Source organism: Serinus canaria, chromosome 4A (assembly GCF_022539315.1).
Source record: "Serinus canaria isolate serCan28SL12 chromosome 4A, serCan2020, whole genome shotgun sequence".
Taxonomy (NCBI): domain Eukaryota; kingdom Metazoa; phylum Chordata; class Aves; order Passeriformes; family Fringillidae; genus Serinus; species Serinus canaria.
The window spans coordinates 751,635-773,788 of NC_066318.1; the positions used below are offsets into that span (position 1 = coordinate 751,635).

Genomic DNA, 22,154 nt, shown 5'->3' on the forward strand with positions numbered 1-22,154 from the left:
AAACTGAGGGTACAAAGAAACACAGCAAGGCACAACTCCTGACTCCTGGCAATATCAAACTTCTTGCAAAGGGGAAGAAACAAACATAACTGGAAATTTTCTGAATTCTCTCCATTTGGCCAGCATGCAGTAGGCAGTCTGATTGCCCTGTTTCCCAAACAAGTTCTGATATTAATCTCATTAACCAACCATTATTAACAAAAAGGCCTATTTGGTATCTCCCATGAAGGGAGCTCTAATAAAGATTTAAAAAGACAGATCTTTCAGGAGCAGTTCCAATAGGAGCCTGAGGGAGCCAACCATCCTGCAAACCCATCGAGGCCTAACAGCCCTTGGCTCCTGTGCAGGTGTGACCTAGGAGGTGCAGGGGCTCTGGGGGCTCCTTTCAGCCCCCCAGCGCTCAGTGCCTGACTGCAGCCCTTCCCCAGGGAGCCCCAGCTGGCCCTGGCAGCCCCACTCACCGTCCTGAAGATGACCCACTCGCTGTGGCAGTACTCCAGCGTGCCCCCCAGCTCCGGGGTCAGCTGCTGCTCCTCGATGTAGGTCAGCAGGTCACTGACCGAGCTCAGCATCACCACCTGCACACACACAGGGCCCGTGTCACCTGGGCCACCCTGTCACTGACCCCACACTGACCGAGCTCAGCATCACCACCTGCACACACACAGGGCCCGTGTCACCTGGGCCACCCTGTCACTGACCCCACACTGACCCAGCTCAGCATCACCACCTGCACACACACAGGGCCCGTGTCACCTGGGCCACCCTGTCACTGACCCCACACTGACCGAGCTCAGCATCACCACCTGCACACACACACACACAGAACCGTGCCCAGGCTGCTCCGTACCGGTAGCTTGAGCAGGAAATCCTCCTGGCTGAAGCGGAAGCCGATGTCGGTGAAGGTGCGCTGGAAGAAGCCCGTGGGCCGCAGGACCATCACCAAGTGCAGGTTCCCTGGGAAGGATGCCTGCAAGCAAACACACACAGCATTCCCCCTGGGCAGAGGTAGCTCCTACAGCAGCTTCCAACACACTGAAAACAGGGGGAATCATTCAAGTTTAGGGGTTTTATTCCTTATTTTCAAAACAGGAGGGTGTGTGAAAAAATCCCTTCACCCAGGAATTTTCTCCTGGGAAGCTGAGAAGCCTCAGAGAAAAAGGAAAACAACAATTATCTCTTTTGCTTCTCCTGTGTTGTCCTCACATGTGGAATGTGTTTGGAGATTGTTTACCCACAGGTGATTGTTTCACTGGATTCTGCTGTGAGTTGTTTTGGCTCTTTGGCCAATCAGGGCCAAGCTGTGTCAGGATACTGGAGAGAGTTTCATTATTATCTTTGTAGCCTTCTGTAAGTATCCTTTCTGTACTCTTCAGGATATTTTAGTTTAGTATTCTTTAATATAATTCAGTATCATAAAATAATAAACGAGCCTTCTGAGAACATGGAGTGAGATTCATCATTCCTGCCTGCCATGGGGCACCCTGCAAATACAACAGGAGGGAGATGCTGGGAGTGGTTCAGAGAAATGGGATGGAGCTGCAGCAGGTCTGTCCAGCCCCACCTCTCTTTGGAGCAGGCAGGAGGTCAGCCCTGCTCCTTGGAGGCACACTTGTTATCAACTTTAATAATACAGATACTGTTCATCATTATAACTTGGGGACTGAAATGACAACTCAGCAGGGAGCAGAGGGCTGGAACATTGAGAGGAATGACAGATTGAGGAAGCAAAATTTATTGCCAAACTTGCTAATCATCCCATAACTGCATGAAGCACACTTGTCCTTGGTAATTACCAGGCAACATTTAATTTGTGGCAAGAATTTGGAATTTCCTGTCTACACTACTGGAGCCTTTTTTCAAGCATATGGTTGGCAGGTGCATTTTTAAATAGATCTGTGAAAAGGGTTCTTGAGAATGAAAAAGAATTTTTTAAGAAAGTAGAAGTTGCATCATTTAAATTATGGATAAGCACATGATGCAAAGACTTGAGGTAATTAAGACATGATTTGCTCTGAGATCCTGCCAGGCCAGGTCACATTTGCCTCCTCCTTATAGCATCCTACTCCATGAAACATGATAGCAACCTCCATGCCAAGGGTGAGAATAATGAACCTGTTTGGGTACTTTGCACTGCACTTCATCCATGCCTTCCAAACAAAGATGATCCAACAAACATGCATCAGTGTTTAAAACAGGATTTACACCTGAGCCCTGGCATCCCTGAGCTGCACTGTCACTCATTTACTCTGCTTTCTTGGGTAGGAAGGGGCACGTGGTGGCTTCCACTGCCCACAGCTTCCCTTAGAAACAGACAGTGAGTTTTAGGATCATATAAACCACATAAATCCAATAAATTGATTTGCTGTTATTTGAAGTACAAGCAGGAAAAAAAGGCTGTGAATGAAATGACAAACTCACACCGTTTGGAAGTCAACAAGAGTGGTGCCAGGGACAAAGGCTTGGCATTGGAAACAACAGCAAACCATTAAATGACACAGACATTGGTGCTGGCTCCAGGCCCTGGGGCTGTGCTCCTGCTCCAGCCCTGGGCAGCACACAGTGCCTCCTCTGTGAACTTCAGGCTCCTGCCTTGACCCTCCCCTGAAAATGCTGCAGGAATGTCTTAGAGAACAACCAGCCAGAAATTCATCCTCCCTCACTCTGACATTATTCCCTTCATCCCCTGTCCCTTTAGCCCTGCTGGCACTTGGAGCTTTGGCCTCTCATCCTTCAAGTCCTCTTTAACAGGCACCCTCTGGGTGCAGAGCAACCTCCCTGGAGGAACAGCCTGGGTGTCCAAACCCAACTCCCCATGGGAGAACTTGCAGGCTTTGAGTGTCAGCCCCAGGAGGCCCTGGGCAGGACAGCAAAGATCCAGAAAAGGGGGAGCAGAGGCAGGAGACAAGCCCAGCTCACTGGGACCAGAGGGAGCTGCCTGGCTGGGAGCAGGGATGGCCCTGGACATCTCTGGCTGTGGGATGCCACAGCACACACACACCAGGGACTGCCCTCCTGCACCCCAGGGACACCTCTGGCTGCAGGATGCCAACGTCTCCCACACCAGGGACTGCCCTCCTGCACCCCAGGGACACCCCTGGCTGCAGGATGCCAACATGTCCCACACCAGGACACCACAGCACTCCTTCACCCCAGGGACAGCCATACACACCCCATTGTATCCCTCCTGTTCCCTGGTATTTCACCTCAAAAGAGCTGAGTTTCCAGGGCAGATGGTTGGATTTCCATTCAGTATAGGAAGCATTTGGGGATTTTTCAGCTGATCTTACACATCTAGGATCAAGGTCAGCACTTATGAGTAGCTACAAAACAGGAAACACAGCTTTGCAAATGACACCTAATGTATTCCAAGCACGGAAAAAAATAAACACAACAAGAAATAAGCTTGTAAGAAAGACAGACAAGCCATATCCTGTGCCTTCTTAGAGACTTAAGAGAAAGGGTGAAATGTTAGGGGGAAAAAACCACATAGACCAGTAATTCCTCAACATAACGTTTCTGTAGGGATTGTATTTTTTTAAATTATTGTAACAATTTTCGTTTTTCTCAGAGCTGAAGTGTAGAAAAACACTTCCTGAAAAGTGATCTCTAATGATACTGAAGGCACTGCTGCAAAAAACCCTTTCCCACAATATATTAAATAAGGCAAAACCAAAAGGATACTTAATCTTGCCTTATGCTTTATCTTTATCATTTGTAAGTCTAAAAAGAATCCTGTGCACTTGATAAGCCTGGGGTTATGTAACAAAACACCTAAAGAACCCTCTAAAGCCTCTGCCCTCTGCAGCACACAGGAAAGGCAGAAAACTCCCAGCACAGTCCCACAGAACCAGGCAGCTGGCAGCACTTCCCCCCTGGTACCTGTCCCAGCGACCACAGCCTGCTCACCACATCCCTCCTTCCCAGGACATCCCTCATTCCTTAAGGCCAGTCCAGCAACTTTTTAAATGCACATTTAACTGTACCCAACAGAGAGCCCCGATTTAATCAATGCAGACAAACTGAGCTAGTAAAGCACTGAAAGGATCACAGTTACTACCTCATTACTGACTATCTCATTCTGACATATTTAGTGGTATTTTAACATTTCCACCAATTTTAGGAACTCTGTTTTCAGACACTATTCTCCCCTGCAGTCCACTGGGACATCCATGAGGTTGGAAATCAATAATAATAAAAAAAAAAAATTAAAAACCAAAGTAGTATCCGCCAGTAAATTTCTTTCTGAGCACTGCAGAGTCCAGGATTCCTTACAGAGGTGCTGAATTTATTGACTTTCTGCTGCCCCTTAAAGGAGAAGTCATGCAACAAAACGCCAGGCGCTGCTAATCCGAGCCTTTAACCTCCCCCAGAGCCAGAGCGAAACTCCCAAGTACTCTGCTACCTTTACTCCAGCCGGCGGCATGACCGACCCGAGGATGCTGCCAGCATCGCCGGGGCACGATCCGCGCAGGGCCCGCTCCTGCCCGGCTCCTCCGTCCCTGGGCGAGCAATGACGGAGCCGCTCCTGCGGGCGGAGGGCAACGGGAGCGGCGCTGCGGGCAGCGGGGCCGGCGGTACCCGCGACACCCACTGATACCACTGATACCCAGCGGGGCCGGCGGTACCGGGGGGCCCACTGATACCCAGGTACCCAGTGATACCGGTGACACCCTCTGATACCACTGATACCCAGCGGGGCCGGCGGTACCGGGTGCCCACTGATACCCAGTACCCAGTGATACCGGTGACACCCACTGATACCACTGATACCCAGCGGGCCGGCGGTACCGGGTGCCCACTGATACCACTGATACCCAGCGGGGCCGGCGGTACCGGGGGGCCCACTGATACCCAGGTACCCAGTGATACCGGTGACACCCTCTGATACCACTGATACCCAGCGGTGCCGGCAGTACCGGGGTGTCCAGCGGTACCAGCGGTACCCAGTGATACCCAGCAGTACCAGCGGTACCCGGCGGTACCCAGCGGTACCCCTGATACCCAGCGGTACCCAGCGGGCCCCGGCAGCACCAGCGCTCCCCGCGGTACCCAGCCCGGCCGCTCCCGCACGGAGGATGCCGCCGCCGGAGTCCGACCGCTGCGGGCCGTGCCGCGGCTGCCCAGCCTCCCCCGGGCCGCAGCGCTGTCCCGCTGTCCCTCTGTCCCGCTGTTCCTCTGTCCCGCTGTGCCGCTGTCCCGGTGCGCCGCAGCACGGCGGGCCCGGAGCCTTACCGCATGCCGGGCGGGCCGCCCGCCGCGCCGCGGGCCCGCCTCCGCCATGGCCCCGCGGGGATGCGGGGATGCGGGAAGGGGATGCAGGGATGCTGCAGGGATGCTGCGGGGATGCTGCCCGACTCGCTCCGCTGCCGGGGCCGGCACGCAGCGGTTCCGTTCGGTTCGGTTCCGTTGGGTTCGGGCAGGCAGCAGCCCTGCCGGCTCCCGGCTGGCAGCCCCACTCTCCTCCCCAGCGCCGGCTTTGCTTTTAAGGTGGAATGCCAAAAATCATCCTGCAGACGCTCTTTGCTGCGAGGATTGGGCTCCCAGCTCGGAGCTCTCACCCTTCCCTTTCCCCCCCGCCGGTATCTCCAAGGTGCCTTTCCGAGCTGCTCTGGGTTCTGGGGCTGAACCAGGCAAAGATGCTCCGGCCAAAACCCGAGGCTTGCCCGGCATCACTTCCCTCAGCACTGCTAGCCTGCTTTGCCCAGGCAATCACAGGCACACATAAAGAGTTAAAACAAAAATCTGTACAGTGTGATAGAAGAATTTTCAAGATCAGATGCACAACCGCAGAGCTGCACTTGCATATACATATGCTGGGAAAAAATAGGACACAGTCTGTGCTTTAAATTCAGCTTCACGGCACTCCTTTACTCCAAAATTGTAGAAAGATCGGAAAAAGATTTTTTTTTAAATTGCATCAGGATTTATGATGCGTGACTGGGAAAAAAAAATCAAGATTTAACTTTTTGTCCTTACACCTCCTGGGCACAGAAACAGCCATTTAGGACCTGACTCTGTTTTTAAGACCATATTCCCAAGTCTTAAGACTTAGTGGACACAGGTTTCCTGCATCCCTCTTTGCACAGAGCACCTCCCACTCTTGGCATGCACAGCCCTGATACTGCAGGCAAAGTCACCTCTCCACATGGACTCATGGCACCAACAGGGTGGATGCTCAAATAATTACATTTTCTTATTAAACACAAAATAATGTGTTTAATAAGAAATAATGGCACTTTTGTAGAAGCTACAAATTAGGACAGGATTTTTTCCCATTTGACACTTCCAGACTATGCAAAGCAAGTCCTTCATCCTTAAAGGATGCTCTTGGTATGAGCACCTGTTCAAAGGCTGGCAGCAGAACTGAATTTTGATGATCCCTTTAAATAACTACTTTCTAAATGCTGCTTCTTCTCTAGTGGTATGGTCACCACACTTGCAAGTTCAGATTCTAACATTCAGAAAAACCAGAAGCAAAAATACTCTTAGTGAGATCTCATTCACACTGCAACAAGGGAACCCTCTCTGCCTCCTAGGGGATGCTGACCAGCAAACTGCCAGCAAAGCCAGGTGTTTTTAACACCAAGTTCAGCTGTAGCAGCATTAACCATTTAAAATACTGTAAATCTAACTTGATCAGAACCAGGTTAGCATTTTCTGTCTCAGTACATTCCCTCCACTTCATCCTTTCTCAGATGGACCAATGTCTTTAACCACTCAATGCCTGAGCAGAAACAAGCACAACAATAACACACCCAGAATACTCCCCCTGACCCACCCCCATGGCATGGTGTGGCTGGGAAAGGATTTCTGTTAGCTCCTACCTCCCCATGCACCCACAAATGTGACTTTTCTACAGCTGAAAATCCAAGCTCTGGTTCCAGGACACAGAGCAATGCAGAATTGCACAACCCCCCTTGTGAGCTGTGCTCAGACCAGGTATTTGTTAATGCTTAATGCATGTGTGTACCAGATCATTTAAAACACATTAATGCATCCATACACTTTTAAAATAGATTTTTCCATCCATGCCCACATACAAATCCTTGAGAAGCCTGTTTAAAGAACCTAAAACTTTCAGTCACCAACAATTAGGTAAAATAAACTAATAACCAGTGTCAAGAAAGAACATATATGGAGCAAAATTTTCCACCCATCAAAAGCATAGAACATGGCACAAAACACATTTGAACCAGTGCAAAAGAGTATAAACCCCAGGAAATGGATCAAGCAAGCAAATTAACACACAAACAGCTCATTTAAGCACTCGAATTAATTACAGGGCCATAAAGCAAAGTGCTGCCTAGAGAGGAGCAGGAGCACCACTGCTCTGGTTCCCAGTGTTCTCTGAAGGAGGTACACAAAGGCAGGGGCACTTAGTGCACTAAGAGCAATCCACATCAAAGGACTTACTGCTATTTTTTGGAGAGTCGTTTTGACTGATGTCCATGTGTCCAGTCTTCTGTCCAGGATTAGGATAAATTTGGTGTCAGACTCATGCTGACTGCAAGATAAGAAAATACCAATAACCAGATAACGTTCCAAGAAAAGTGACACTGTTCCCAAAAAAAAAACCAAATTCAAGAACTCTGAATGCAAACCACATTTTAGTATTTCTGCAGTTCCTGAAATTCCCTTTGAAACATTTTCCTGAACGCCTAAACTCTTTCCAGTGGTGCTTAGCAACAGGCACAAACTGAACCACAGGGAATTCCATCTGAATATGAGGAGAAATGGCTTTCTCCTGAGGGTGACAGTGCCCTGGGATATGCTGCCAGGAGAGATTGTGATATTTTAAAAACCCACCTGGGGCTTTTCATGCCTCCAGATATTGCAGCACAGCCTGCTGCAGGTGAAGCTGCTCTGGCTGGGGGCTTGGATCACCTTTAAGATCCCTTCCAGCCCAAGCTCTGTGATCTCCACAGCTCCCCTCCCAGCCCAATGTCCCTGTGATTCTGGCTGTGCCAGCCAGGGTTCAGCATCACCTGAGACTGTGTGAGAGGTGCTGACAGCAGATTGCTTGCTGGAGACCTCTCTTGAGACCCAAACTGGCCTTGAGAAGGAGCCTGCAGAGGAGCCGTGCCCCTGGCCAGAGGCTCCCCCAGCTGATGGCCCACCACCCCTGCTTTCACTGCCCAGCTCAGGTTAGAGCAGCCAAGGGGGGATTCCTGCCTTGCTTTGGCAGGAGACAGCAGAGGGGACACCAAGGCAGTGTCACCAGGGCAGGGCAGTGCCAGCCTGGCAGAGGGGACAGGGAGCTGTGGTGGCTCCCCCAGCCCGTCCTGCAGGGAGGCAGCCACTGCCCCAAGGCCTTTTCCAGCACAGCCCAGCTGACCCAGCAAGCACAGGCTCCTGACTCCCTAAAACACCCAAACCCTTTGAGCTGCTTTGAGATGCCCAGTCTGGCCAGGCCAGCCAGCTGTACCAGGGCTGCCTGCTCTGCCCTGCCTGTAATTCAAAGGTTCCTTGCCAGGCTGGGGGAGCAGCACACAGCACACAGCTGAGCTACAGCTGCCCTGTGTTTGCACAGCCAGCCTGGAACCTCCTCCCCAGGAGTGCATTCCCAGCACAGCCAGGCAATGGGTGCAGTACTGACTCTGTGGATGCTGGCACAGGACAGCCATGGCCACAGCACCCTGCCCTCGTGCTGGGAGAGCCTCCCAGGACACGTGCTGGCTGCCCAGAGGGCTCAGGTGTCTGCCCTGTGCCAGCCCTGTGCCAGCATCATCTCTGCTAATTCCTGTGTTTGGCAAGGCAAACCCACGGGGGATTGCTCAGAGGTATCACAAGGCAGACAATACTTGGCAACTCACTACAGGAAAGAAAAAAAAGACTTGAAGGCAGTGCAGGAGCTTTCATTCAGTGCAGATCTTGCTGCTCTGCTCTGTGCAGCTACAACTCTGACAAACACATTTAAGAGGAATTAGCAGTAGTGCTCAGAGGGGTAAGGACTGGATTCCCTCTGACTCACAACAATAGCTGACTGAAGGCATGGAGAGGCTCCCAAGCCACCCTGTGACACATCTTATGGATCTGCAACTTCACACCCAAAGTGCAAAGGTTTCACTTGAATTCATTCAGTGGCTTTGAAGTGTAGAAGAAAAGAGCAGAGAAAATTAACATCAGATTTTACATATGGGTCACACACAGAACACATGGAATAAAGTCTGAGGCTGTGAGCATGGTGAGTCTGGCTTTTCAGCCAAAACATTTATTTGCTTAGAATAATTTAGGCAATGGGAGACAACTCTGCAGGTTTCTGTTAGCTGTGTTCACCCCCACCATGAGCTAAGTGACCCAGGTGGGTGGGAGCAGGCCAAAGGATCCTTTGGTTTGAGGCAAAAATAAAAGGCTTTGGTTTTTCAGCACACTCTAAAATTTTAAAAGGTAAGTCTCTGAGCTATAAAGAACAATTCCCAACTTCCCTGATGTTTCCCAAGGGCCTGCAATTGAAAAAAATAAACTGTGTTTACAGTTTTCAGAACTGCTGTAATCATAATAAAACCTGAAGACAACCCCAGAACCCAAGCACTCCAGGAAAGGGAGCCAGACTGTAGGGCAGTGCCAGTTAAGAAAAGCTGAAGTCATTAACTCAGGCCAAGGTTATGCTCAGAGAGCACCTCTGAGCTAATGGACTTTTATCAGTTCCCTCACAGAAACCAGGGGAACCTCCCAGCAGCCTGGCAGCCTTGACACCTACTGTGAGAAATCTGTCATCCATTCGAGGCCAGTGCAGAACGTCTGTGACTATTTGCAACCCAGGCCTTGGAAGTTTATCAGATTTCCAGGCTGTGATGCACCTTTCAGAGGGACAATAAACATAAATCAATGCTTCCTACCAAGGCTCTGGGGGCTCTTTGTTTGCATCCAGCAGCAGAAGATGGAGACAGATAACCAGGGCAAGGATTGCTTCTCTCTGGGTGTTTCTGGTCACTTTTTGATGCACCAGACTAAAAATAAAGACCTGGGATGTTTTGCAGGACTTGAAATTGGACCCTGGAGTCTGCAGCTGTGAGATTGAGCACAGCCCTGAGAGACTCCTTGCTGCTGGTGGGATCAGAGCTCCAGGACCTGCCCAGCACTGAAATCCAGAGATATTTATAGGCACCAGCACCCTCCACTGCTCTGTGCTATCAGTCACAGCCCTGAGCCACTCTGCACCTCACCTCCCAGCCTCCAGCAAACAGGCAAAGCTTGTCCAAATCCCAATGAGCTGTGAGCCAAAGAAAGAGGAGAGGAGGACAGAATGGGATGGGACATTTCAGTAGGAAGGGACCCACAGTGACAATCTGTCCAGGTGCCCGGCCACTTCAGGCTGACCAAAAGCTAGGAGATGTTGTTCAGGGCATTGTCCAAATGCCCCCTGAACACTGACAGCCTGGGGAATCAATGACACCTCCAGGGAAACTGCTCTGGTGTTTGACAGCCCCTCAGCAAACAAATGCTCCCTAATGTCTGCTCCAAACCTGCCCTGGCACCCTTCCCACACGTCCAGTCCCTGGGTGCCAGGGAGAAGAGCTCAGCACTGTCCTCTGCAGAGGGCATCCTCAGGGAGCTCAGAGAGCAGGGGCATCCCCCAGCCTCCCTCTCTCACCAGGACAAGCCCAGAGGCCTCAGCTGCTCCTCACAGGACAGCCCTCCTCCTGCCCTCTCACAGACTTGCACAATCCAAGGACCTTCCCATCCTCTGTAAATGTGGCACCCAGAACTGCAGGCAGTATTGAAGGCAATACCAACCAAGGCTACACAGAGGGATTCTTGCAGTTTCCAATTTTACTTTAATAGTAATTAAGTCATTTTTTTGTAGTAACAATCTTACAGATACCATAACTGACTTCAATTGATTTTTTTTAAGCTTCTACTGCAATTCTGGCTTAACTTGGAAGAGATAAATTCTTTCAGGCTAGAGAAAAGATTTGTATTTGCTGTAAAGACCACACTGTCCAGCCCTCAGTCCAAGCCTGGATAAAGTGCTGCCTTCTCACTCCTGGGGTCTCTTTTCTGCAAATCCAGGATCTGTCACCCTTCCCTGCCTCCAGCAGCCCACTGCAGGTACTGCTGAGCACAGCCAGCCTGCAGGCAGGCAGCACTTTGAGCTGGATGTGCACAGAATAGAAAGTGGGCACCTATTTCTTACTTTCCCTTCCAGCTCATCCACACAAGTACTTCCTGCAGCTGCCTCCTGCCTGCAGCAGTTCCCAGGAATACTAAAAATTCACTTCTACAGACTCACCTTCCTCCTGGCTCTGCTGCTGATGCAGCTGCCTGGAGGACTCGGGAGCAGCTCTCAGCATCCATCTCCTCTATCTGACAGTGCTTTCCAGGACAACAGGGCCCCTTGAAATTCAGCTTCCCAAAATACTCCAAACCATTCAGCTTGCCCAAACACCACAAACCTGAGACCCTGAGGTGTTCTCAGGCTGTACAGGTGGGACACCCAGCAGCTCCTTTGCACAGGTGTGTGCTTTTGATCTGCCCCTGCACATCCAGGTAAGCAGGTGTGGGTGCACTCACCTAACCCTGATATCTGGGGAAATGAAATACCCCTGGCAGGGAAATACCTCCCTCTTTTAGGGACTTTCTGCCCAAAGTCAGAGCTCTAATCCCACAGTGTGATGCTGCTGGGGGATGCGTACCCAGGGGCACCAGGGCTGGCACAGACCTGCCACCCTCACCCAGGTGATGCTTTGCCTGGCCACCTGAGCCTTCCAGCCCCAGAGTGCTGGGGAGCACATGTTCCTGAGCTGACCAGACACTGGGGCTGTTATGGTGGCAGGAGGAGCAGAGCAGGATGATTAAAGTGCTTTTACTAAAAACACGCTGAACGTGTTTGAGTCCCCAGCAAGCTGGCAGCCCTCATTAGTTTCTTGATTGAGTCTGACCTATTCCAGGGACAGCAGGACTGCTCATCATGCTAATGCCAGGCTGTTACAGCCAGGTGGAATGAGAAGCCTTGGAGACACCAGCCAGAGCTGGGAAGTGCAGCTGCACAGACCAGGGCTGCCTGCACTGGATGAAAACACCTGGCAGGTCCTGTTCCTGCTGGGCCAGGAGCCCCTGAAACCTCAGAGCCATCAAACAGAGGACAGAGGAACCAGAGGCTCCTTTTTGGTTTTCTTTTTTTTTGAACAGAGGTGCCCAAACACTCCACACTTCTCCCAAAGCAGCTGCAGATGAAAGCTCCCATCGAGCTGCTGTCAGCCTGCTCTCCCTGCAGGATGAAATTTGCCAAAACAGGCATTATTCAAGGAAATGAAGGATTCCAGGTAACTGAGTCACCAGGCTCAGCAGCAAGAATTAGGAGGGCCATTAATCCAAGTGTCCAGCCCTGAGTGAGGCATGTGCAGACTGTCAGCAGCTGAACCCTGACACACAGGCAGTGATGGGAGCTGCTGCTCTCTGCTGAGCCATCAGCTGTCACAGGGACCCCCAAGGCTTTGTTCTGTAATTACTCTCTTCCTCGGGCTTCATTTCTCTTTTTCCACAGCAATGACTCTCTATTTGTACACGTCAAAACATTATTTTGCAGTGGCATGGTATATTTAAGCAGTGACACATGCCACAGCTTGAGGAAAGCTTGTTGTTAATTAGAAACTTAATCAACTAAATGTGTGATACATTCCAGCTGACAGGTCCCAGGGATGATGTCCACTCCTTCCCCTGCAGGTCCTGGCACACAGAACACCTCCCCTGGACACTGTCAGGGCCTGCTCTGAGAGCTGGGGGAGCCCCTCACCCCCCTGCTGTACCCCCAAGGCAGGCAGGACCCCCCTTGCCCACCCAGAGCAGGGCTGACCCGAGCTCCTACCTGGGCACTGAGGTCAGGTAGGTCAGGACTCTGGCCACGCTCTCCTCGGGCACCTGGTTGAAGCCAGCGTTGTCAGGGAGGGTGATGATCCACGCCCTGTCCTTGCCCCTTCCACCTGCAGAACACACAGGGGTGCTGCCCCGGGGCTGCTCAGGGGGCACAGCAGCTCAGAGCACACTCTGCCCTGGCACAGGGGGGTACACAGCACCAGAGGAGCCCAGCAAAGCCAGCTCTGCCTCCGAGTCCAGCTCCCAAGGGCAGGGCTGGAAACAAACGCATTCAGCACCAGGCATTTCCTTTATCTACAGCCTGTGCTTTACACAGGACAGCAGAGGAAATCAGAACTGCAAGGGCAAACAAACACACTGCTCTGGAGCCTACAGAAATGCATTTCCCAGCAAAGGGCCTGTCATCCCAGGGAGTGCTGGGAGGCCAGAATATCTTACAGTGGCACGAGACAGAAACCTAACCTGCTCTTGCAAAGTGCCTGCATGTTTTATTAACAGCATTTCTGGTGGCACTGGACACTGCCTGATGGCCAATAGCCTGTGGGAAGCATCACTCCGACAAAGAGCAAAGAAATTTCTCTGGAGTACTTAATTACCACAGGGAGAGAGACCCTGAAGATGTTCCCATACTCACCAGACAGAAAAGCAAACTCTTTCATCAGATCATCACTGATGTCCTTGGCACAGATGGGGATTGCAGTTTCTGGAGAAAGGGAAAAGCAGCAATCAAAATAAAGCACAAATCCAAAGCAAACACATTTGTCAATGTGTTAATGCAGAGGTGGAACCTGTACTTCCCTGAACTATACAGGAAATTGTGTAATAAAGGATGTGTGCACCTTGAGATGTTATTCCTCATGTTTCTAATGACTCTGGCAGGGTGAAAGCCCCAAGTCAGCAACAAATGTGTTCCACCAAATGCTCCAAGGGAGCACTGCCCTCCCCTCAGCAGGCCATCTCCAGTGTAAATTTGTATATTTTGGAGTCAGCAATCCCACTCCCTGTTTTACCAAACCCCCAGTGCCTCCCAGCCCTGGCAATGCAATGGGCTGAGGTTTCTGCTGGGAGCTGCAGCATCCAGGGCTGCTGCCCTGGAGCAAGGCTGGGCTCTCAGGCTGTGACAGTCCTTCTTTCTGAACAACCAAGCTCCTGGAATCATGCTCTCCCCTGGCACGGGGCCACAGCCATTGCAGAGGCTGTTGTTCTTCTGCTCAGTTATTAGATTTCTTCCTAATTAAATCATGGCAGAGCTGTTTCAATGCCATATTTAGCACCAGGATCATTTCAGAGGCAATGAAGCACATCAGAACAACACACACAACTTTACCTCTCCCTGGGAGAAGGAAACAAAGACCACACTGACTAAACACAACAGGAGCTCCAAGCTGGCAGACATTTTTTGGATTATCTATAAATGGAATGACAGCTAAAAATCAAACACCCTTGTTCCTGCAAATAAATGTTTTGAAGCACTTCCATGCAGATTAAAGTCCTTGGGCTTTCTGATAATCAAATTTCAAACACTGATAATTTCCCAGAGTTGCTCCTAGGGAATAATCTTCAGGCTGGTTTAAATCAGACAGGCTGCATACTTCAGCACACTCCAGCATAATCAATATTTATTCTATTTCCCTTTTTTTAAGAAGCTTTCTGGTCACTTCTCCTTCACCTGAAGCTTTTTCAGGCCTGCACTGGCTGCCAGGTGCTGCAGCCCAGAGGTGTTTGGGGGGTACCCTGCCTGCCCCAGCCCCCCAGCCTGGGCTGCTCTCTGCCCTCCAGGCTCACACACTGCTGGGGTTCCCTCCTCTAGATAAAAATGGGATTTTTCTTTGTTGAGGACTGAGCCCCAGTCCCACTGGCATCTACAGGAACATTCTCGATGGCCTAACAGGCCCTAGAATTGGCCTTGGTGAGCAAGAAGTTTGTCTTGCAAGGATATTTCAAATACTTGTCTCTCATTCAACTGCTTCACCCAGCCTGAGGACAAGCAGCAGCAAGAGACTTCTTCTCTATTTGTAGATTTCTTTTTCCACCAGGTCAGTGGTTTCAAACTGATAAAATCCACATTGAACAGCCTAATGAGCTCCAGCACACGAACTAGATGGCACCAAACACGTGTGCCACTGAAAACAGCAGCCCAAAGCCCAGGCTGTGCCCGTGTCTGTCACCACCACACACCTGCTGTGTCCCCAGGCAGGGGAAGCCTGGCCCCAAGGCTCACCTGCCCAGCCCTGGTTGCCCCAGAGAGCAGCAGCAGCCAAGGCAGGCAGGGCTGTGCTGGGACACCCAGAGCCCCCAGAGCCCCAGGCTGGCAGCAAAGGGGGGTTTGGCTGGGCTCTGCTCTGGCACCAGAGGGATGAGCCAGCTCATGGAGGCTGATCAGGAAACTGGCTGCAGAAAGGGAGCTACCCTTCCAAGGAAAACACCACATAATTTAAAATGTCACAAGCACTGTCTCACTGAGAGCCAGCCAACAAGGTGCAGGGAGGCAGGGGGGGTTGTGCCCACCCTGTGGGACAATCCAACAGGACACAGGAGCAGGATGCTGCCCTTGGCAAGGCCAGGCACAACAAGAGCCTGATTGTGGTGGATCAGAGCCACTCCTTGGGCAGCTCATCCCTGGCACTCACTCTGTGCTGGCCACTGACCCTCCTGGGCAAACACTGGGGAGGATCAAGGGCTGGCACCCAGCCCAGAGCGTGCTGCTGGGGGGGCTGCAATAAACCCTGCACTGACCTTTGTCCTCTGAGATCAACCTCTGAGAAAGGGCAGCGAAAGGCAGGGAGGCACCAAAGGCATCACCTCTCAAACAAGGCTCCAGCTGATGCTCTGAGGCAAACTGGGCATTTTTAATTGAAGGCCACTCCTGGGACAGTACAGAAAAGACCGCAGGGCACTGCCCTGTGAGCAGCACAGCCAGCCCTGGCACAGGCTGCAGGAAAGGCCCCTCACTTCTTTCCAAGCCAAAAGGAGCCTTTGTGATCAGCAGCTGCCACAAAACCAAGGCTGAGCTCCCCACTCAGCACTCAGAGCACTTCACAAACTGCTGTCCCCCACAGCTGGCACCTCCTCAGCTTCAGGGTCTGACTGAAAGCCAGCAGCACCTGGATGGGAAATGGTCACAGCAGTGCAGTGTCACCTTGACACAGCTCTCAAATGGGCACCCACGAAGGGCTGCTGCAGCTCTTCCACCCAGAGGCTCCTCTGCAGGGGGACAGGGCTGCATGGCAGAGGTTTGGAAGCTGCAAGAAGCCAAGCAGGGAAAAGACAAAGGGGGAACTGAGGGCTCTGCAGCCCCTGAGGAGAGCAGAGTGGCTCAGCCAGGAGCCCTGCTGAGCCTGTCCTGCCCCAGCTCCTGCTCTGCACAGTGCAGGACATTCCCAGCCCCTGCAGAGTGAGTGTGAGGGATGCTCAGGGCTGTGAGCACCCCTGGGGGAGACACAGGCAAGGAGGGACTGCCCTGCAGGTGTGCAGTGACACCCAGAGAGGGGACAGCTCCTGTGCCAGCCCAAAGCCCTCTTCTAGCACCCAAACAAACCCTCAAGCACTCTGCCCTTAGCAACTCCTGTTTTCTTTCCTCTTCCAAACTCCAGAGGCCTCAGCCCTGCAGGCAGCAGGTGTGTAACAGGTGTGTAACAGCTGTGTAACAGCTGTGTAACAGGTGTGTAACTCACCTGCCAGGCTGCCTCACCCTGCACCCTGACCAAACGCTGCCTGCTGCTGGGAAATCCACCTGGAGACACCTCTGCTGTCAGTGAAGAACAGCAGCTTTCCATCTGGGGCTGCTGCTGTGCTCCAGGAAACAAAACTGAGGGAAATCAAGGGAAAAGTCTAAAATACCACATTGGGCCCCCCCACGACCTGCCTGCTCCAGGTGTTTGTCCTCTGGACACCAGCAGAGCAGCATTTCTTTGGTACCCAGGGAACTCCAAACCAGCACAGCAGAAAGTTCCAACACCTGTGACTGCTGCAAGTGCCTCTGTCCCCTGAGCCCCCGGGGACAGCTCCCTCCTCTCTGTGGCCAGGGGCTCACCTGCCCACCCCGAGCCCTGGCTCAGCCTGCAGGCACCTGGAACCAACTTTCATCTCCAGGGAAAGGCTAGCAAGGAGGTTTATACATGGCTGTTTTCCTGGGAGATAGGGCGCATTGGTCCTGAGGAGGACAGCCCCTGCCAGGCCTGGAGTCCTGCACAGGGCATGAAAGTCCCAGCAGCACTAGTCCATCCCTAGGAGTCCATCCCTGGGTCACCTCTCCAGGTTCAAGGACTCCTTCCATTATCTTTTCTCAGACTGGGGGAGATTTTGAAGGAACAGCTCACTCTATTTCCAAGCTCCTTCTCCTCCTTGTCCCCAAGCACTGCTCCAACACAGCGTAGGAAGCAGCAGCAGATGGTTCTCTCTTCTGACCCTGGGCTGTGCTTCTCCTGCAAGGCTTTCCAGGGCTTGTGTGCATGAGAGCTTCAGTGCAGACACATCCCCACCACCCAGCCTGGGGGTGTGCTCACCAAGAAACCACACAGCAAAAAAAGGAAAGCTTCTGAAAAACCAGAATGACCTTTTCAAAAGGCTCAGATTTAGACACACTGAGGATAAGAGGAAAAAGGCAAAAATAAAAGCTGCTGTGAAAGGAAAAGAAGACAAGAAATAGAAAATGTTAACTGGGTGTAATTCAGGTTTGAGGACCATCACCCAGGCAGTGTGACTGACCCAAGGAGGAGTGTCCCCACGGGACAGCCCAATCCCCCCCTCCAGCAGGAGCCAGCCCTGTGCCCAGACAGGGCTGGGACCACCACACCCAGGTGTGCCCTGAGCCATGGCTCTGGCTCCAGAGCCCAGCTGCCAGCCCAGGGCAGGGCATCCCAGTGCCAGGCATGCCCCCAGGAGCTGCAGGGCATCCCAGTGCCAGGCATGCCCCCAGGAGCTGCAGGGCATCCCCAGTGCCAGGCATGCCCCCAGGAGCTGCAGGGCATCCCCAGTGCCAGGCATGTCCCCAGGAGCTGCAGGGCATCCCCAGTGCCAGGCATCCCGGCAGGAGCTGCAGGGCATCCCAGTGCCAGGCATCCCCCCAGGAGCTGCAGGGCATCCCCAGTGCCAGGCATGTCCCCAGGAGCTGCAGGGCATCCCAGTGCCAGGCATGTCCCCAGGAGCTGCAGGGCATCCCCAGTGCCAGGCATGCCCCCAGGAGCTGCAGGGCATCCCAGTGTCAGGCATGCCCCCAGGAGCTGCAGGGCATCCCCAGTGCCAGGCATGTCCCCAGGAGCTGCAGGGCATCCCAGTGCCAGGCATGCCCCCAGGAGCTGCAGGGCATCCCCAGTGCCAGGCATGCCCCCAGGAGCTGCAGTGGGGCACAGGAGCTGCCAGGGCAGTTTGGTCAGTGTGCTGGGGTGGCACAGCTGCAGCCACTGCTGCCACACGAAACCAGCAGAGCCCCACTCCTGCTGGGCAGCCACTGCTGCCACAGGACAAGGCGCAGCCAGCCCAAGATCCCAGAGCCATGGAAATGCCATCCTCTGGCACAGTTCTGAGAGCTGGAGAGAGCAGAGGGGCTGCAGGGGCCCTGGCTGAGCCACACTGACAGCGAGGAGGAGGAGGAGGATGTTCAGGGAAGGTTAAAAGATCTCCTCTGCTGGAGACCATGGAGTTTTGGGGCCAGGGATGGGAGGCAGGGAATCTCTTCCAATTTATATTTAGCAGCTGAGAATCTGGGGAAGCTTTGCTAAGAAAAGGTGAAGCAAAAGCAAATTAAGCAGCACCAAGGCTTAGCTGTTACCTCCTGCTATGCTGTGATGTTTTCATGTCCAATCAGAGAAACCCCATCCTCACATCACACCAAAGTAAGCACAAATTGGGAATGATAAAAGGCAGCTCCACCATCCATGAATTCACGTCAATTGCCAGAAATGCAATAAAAGATTCCCAACACCCCCTCTTCTGGATTCAACCTCAATGTGGGAGTTGAGAAAATCTCGTTTCTTGCATTTCTAACATGTAGGAGCTTCAATGTACTTTAGTTTTCTCCTTTTTCCAGCTTCAGCCACTCTTCCCTTACCAAAGAGAGCAGTCCAGGTGTTTGCCCAGCAGCACCAGGGCACACCTGCCAGCTGTGCAGGCAAAGGCACATTCAGCACCTGCCAGCAGCACACATCTTCCAGTCCAAACAATCAGCCCCTAAACCAGAGCCCATTCAGCACAAAAGGCTTCAAAACCCAATAAAAATACACAGACACCAGTAACTTTCCCATCATCGTTCAGCACCATGCAAACACTGATTTTTCAAAGAGAAATTCCAGCACAAAGAAACTCCTGGGAGATATTTCAACAGTAAATCCTGAGGCCCCACTAGCTGCCTGGAGAAGCTGGAATGAAGTTCACTGAGGACACTGGAACAATTTATTTCACGGCTGATACAGCCAGGAAACAAAACTATGCAGCCAGGTTCCCCCAATGGGATCACCTGGAAACTCTGCTGTAAAGCAAGGGAAAATAAACACATTATTTCCTGAACTGAAAGTGGAAATGCCCAATTCTGGCATTCCCCCACTGAGCAAAAGCACATTTCCAGATCCAGCTGACCTGTTCCTGCAGCAGGAGCAGGCCTGTGCAATGGAAAGTGCAGTGGGGAGGGCACTGCTGGTGCTTGCTGGCTGTGCCACCCCCAGCCCAGGACAGACCCCCAGAGCAGCAGGACAACTGTGCTGGGCCCCAGGGAACAGCTCTGCCCAGGACATCCTGACTCATCCCTGCCCTAAAACCAAGTCCAGCATGGCCTGGGAGGAAAAAGGGATTCAGAGAACAAGGCAGCCCCTGCCGCCAGCACTGCTCACACTGCAGCTCCTCTGCCCACCCATTTTCCACTGGCCTGGCATTGCCCAGGGGAGGGAAGCTGGCAGCAGGGACCTGCCCTGTGCTCAGCACGTGTCCCCAAACAGCCCCTGGCACAGCAACACGTGGCTGTCCACAGAGGCTTGTGGCTGGTTTGTGGCTCCAGGACTCCCCTGCAAGTCCCAGCTGCCAAAACCAACACCAACAAAGGCTCCCAGAGCAGCACAAGCAGGGGCAGTGCCCCAGCTCTAGCCCCCAGCCCCAGGCACTCTGTGTCTCCAAGCATCCCCTCGTTCAGTGGCAAAGAGCTCTTTGGGAAACTCTTTCTTTGCCTCACCATGTTTTACACCTCAGTTGTTCCCTCCCACACAGCCCTGCTGTCACTTCACTTTTGTCCTGGTACATGAATGATAACCATTAAACTGGTTGTAGCAAATGTGCTGTAGGGAGAGGAAGCACATCCCACGTACTACTGACTGCTCCAGACTACTACAGCTCTGGGGGCCATCCCGAGGGCCTGGCTGATGCCAGCCCAGAGCTGCTGGGGTTCTGCCACGCTCTGAGGGAGCCCAAGCCATCTCAGAGATGGGAATGGCCATAAAAGGCTTGGGATTTTTACAGCCTTTTATCTCAGTCTAAGGCAGGTACGGCTGGATCACCTTCTACTGGAAACAACCAACAAGTTTCCAGTACTGCTGCATGCAGGGAAATGGTTAAACCTGGTCCCAGACCAGGCTGAACACTCAGAAATTGGCAATAAGGGAAAAAACCCTTCTGATTTATTTATAATCTCATGATTTGAAGAACCTTACTCAACTTTGTCTCTTTGTCAACATTTTATTTTCAGAACCTGTGTAGATGCCAAATCATGGGTCCGGATCCTGCAGCTATAACCACACAAGTGTGCCTTTGTGGGGATATTTTGGCAGTGTACCACCATTACACAAAGGTCATCTGCCAAGAGCTGGCTGGGAGAGAGGGCTCATGCTCAGAAGAAACCCACTGCCTGCTTTCACCTGGTTCCCAGAGCACGGCTCACAGCACACGTGCACCACCTGTGTCCCCGTGGCACCAGCTCCTGCTCCAGCAGCGGGGCTGCTCCAGGCCAACAGCAGCACAAGGAGCATTTACCCACATCCATTCCAGCAGCATCCTTTGCTAACTGACCATGACACCCCTGCCCACATGAACCTGCTGCATTTCAGGGTGCAGGAGAGGAACAGGGCCAGGCAGAGCAGGAGGTGCTGTGGTAGCACCTCGGAAGGGCACGGACACACAGCTCTGGGAAGCAGGTGACACATTGGTAGGGTCCTCACCTGTGACCCACCCCTGACAGAGTCCTCCTGCTCCCCCAGCTGTGCCTTGCAAAGATGTCAAGAAGGCTGGCACTAGACAGGAAGCTTTTTTTGGGTCAGTGTGTCTTTTCTGGGCCCGGCACAGCTGCAAGCACTCTGCCAGCTGCACACCAACACGGAGTGATGGCTCTGCCTGCTTCCACTCCTGACGAGGTGAGCATCCCCCAGTGAGCCCGGAGCCACCCGAGGGGTGCCTTCCCCTCCTGGGTCAGGAAAGACCTCACTGAAAAAATACCTGTAACTCCCCTCGGGAAAACAGGAAAATAATGAAAAAGTGAGGGCTCCACACAACTTCGGAGCAGATCACCGTCCATCAAAGAAACATCGCTGAGGCAGAGACGGCCTGAGATAAGGGATCAGATTGCATCTGCTTCTCACGTTCAGGGTGTGCAGGCACAGAAGCACAGCGGCTTCAGTACAATACTGCATTCCCCACAGCCGGGCGTTCAGGGGACACGGGGGGGACAGAGGTGTCCGACAGAGGAGCGCACCGAGGTGTCTCACAGAGGAGCGAACCTTCCACACATCTCCGTCCTGCTCCCCCACGTCCCACCCGGGAACGGGAAGCCACGGTCAGAGGCGAACTATGACTTCCCAGGGAAGAGCTCTTCAGTGGCCACGCAGGGACTCGCACTGGGGAACATCCATGGCCCTGCCCGGCAGCGCCTGCCGCCCGCACCGGGCACCGCGGGCACCCCGGCCGCGCACCCGGGGACACCGGGGCCGCCGGCAGCGCGGGGACAAGGCTCTACTGAGCACCCGGGGCCGCTCGCACCCACCGTGCCGTCCGTGGAGGAATAACAGAACAGCGGCTCGAATCCTCGGCCACCCGCGAGCGACGGACCCTGCCGGGGATCCCGGGCAGCGGCACCGAGAGCGCAGAACGCGCCCGGCACCGGCACCGGCACCGGGGAGGGATGGGGCGGGAGGGACGGGACGCCTCCGGGCACACCTGCCCGCGGTGCCGCTGCCCCACGGGTGTCCGGGAAAGCCGCTGTCCCCCCCGCCGCCCGGACACCTGCGAGCCCCGCCGGCCCGGCCGCCCGCACTCACCGGCGGCGGCGGCCTCCAGCAGCGCGGCGGCGCGGAGCAGGCGGTAGTAGCGCTCCATGTCCCCCGCCGAGGTGCCCCCCGGCGGGGGCCCGCCCGGGGCCGGGG

General features: G+C 53.2%; 1 protein-coding gene across 6 annotated transcripts in view; it reads right to left on the reverse strand.

Moving 5' to 3' along the window:
- The window catches only part of MCF2 (MCF.2 cell line derived transforming sequence), a 50,005-nt gene extending 27,851 nt beyond the window's left edge, over window positions 1-22,154 (reverse strand). For 4 of the 6 annotated variants that reach the window (XM_050974431.1, XM_030228808.2, XM_050974430.1 and 1 more), the window contains exons 1-6: window positions 22,050-22,137; window positions 13,454-13,522; window positions 12,812-12,926; window positions 7,417-7,507; window positions 851-970; window positions 462-578 (exon numbers count right to left, since the gene is read on the reverse strand). In XM_050974431.1, the coding sequence (XP_050830388.1) occupies window positions 462-578; window positions 851-970; window positions 7,417-7,507; window positions 12,812-12,926; window positions 13,454-13,522; window positions 22,050-22,107 (570 nt within the window). In that variant the 5' untranslated portion in view covers window positions 22,108-22,137. Of the gene's footprint in view, window positions 1-461; window positions 579-850; window positions 971-7,416; window positions 7,508-12,811; window positions 12,927-13,453; window positions 13,685-22,049 lie in introns of those variants that run through there. The other 2 variants (XM_050974429.1, XM_050974434.1) reach the window with 2 other exon arrangements.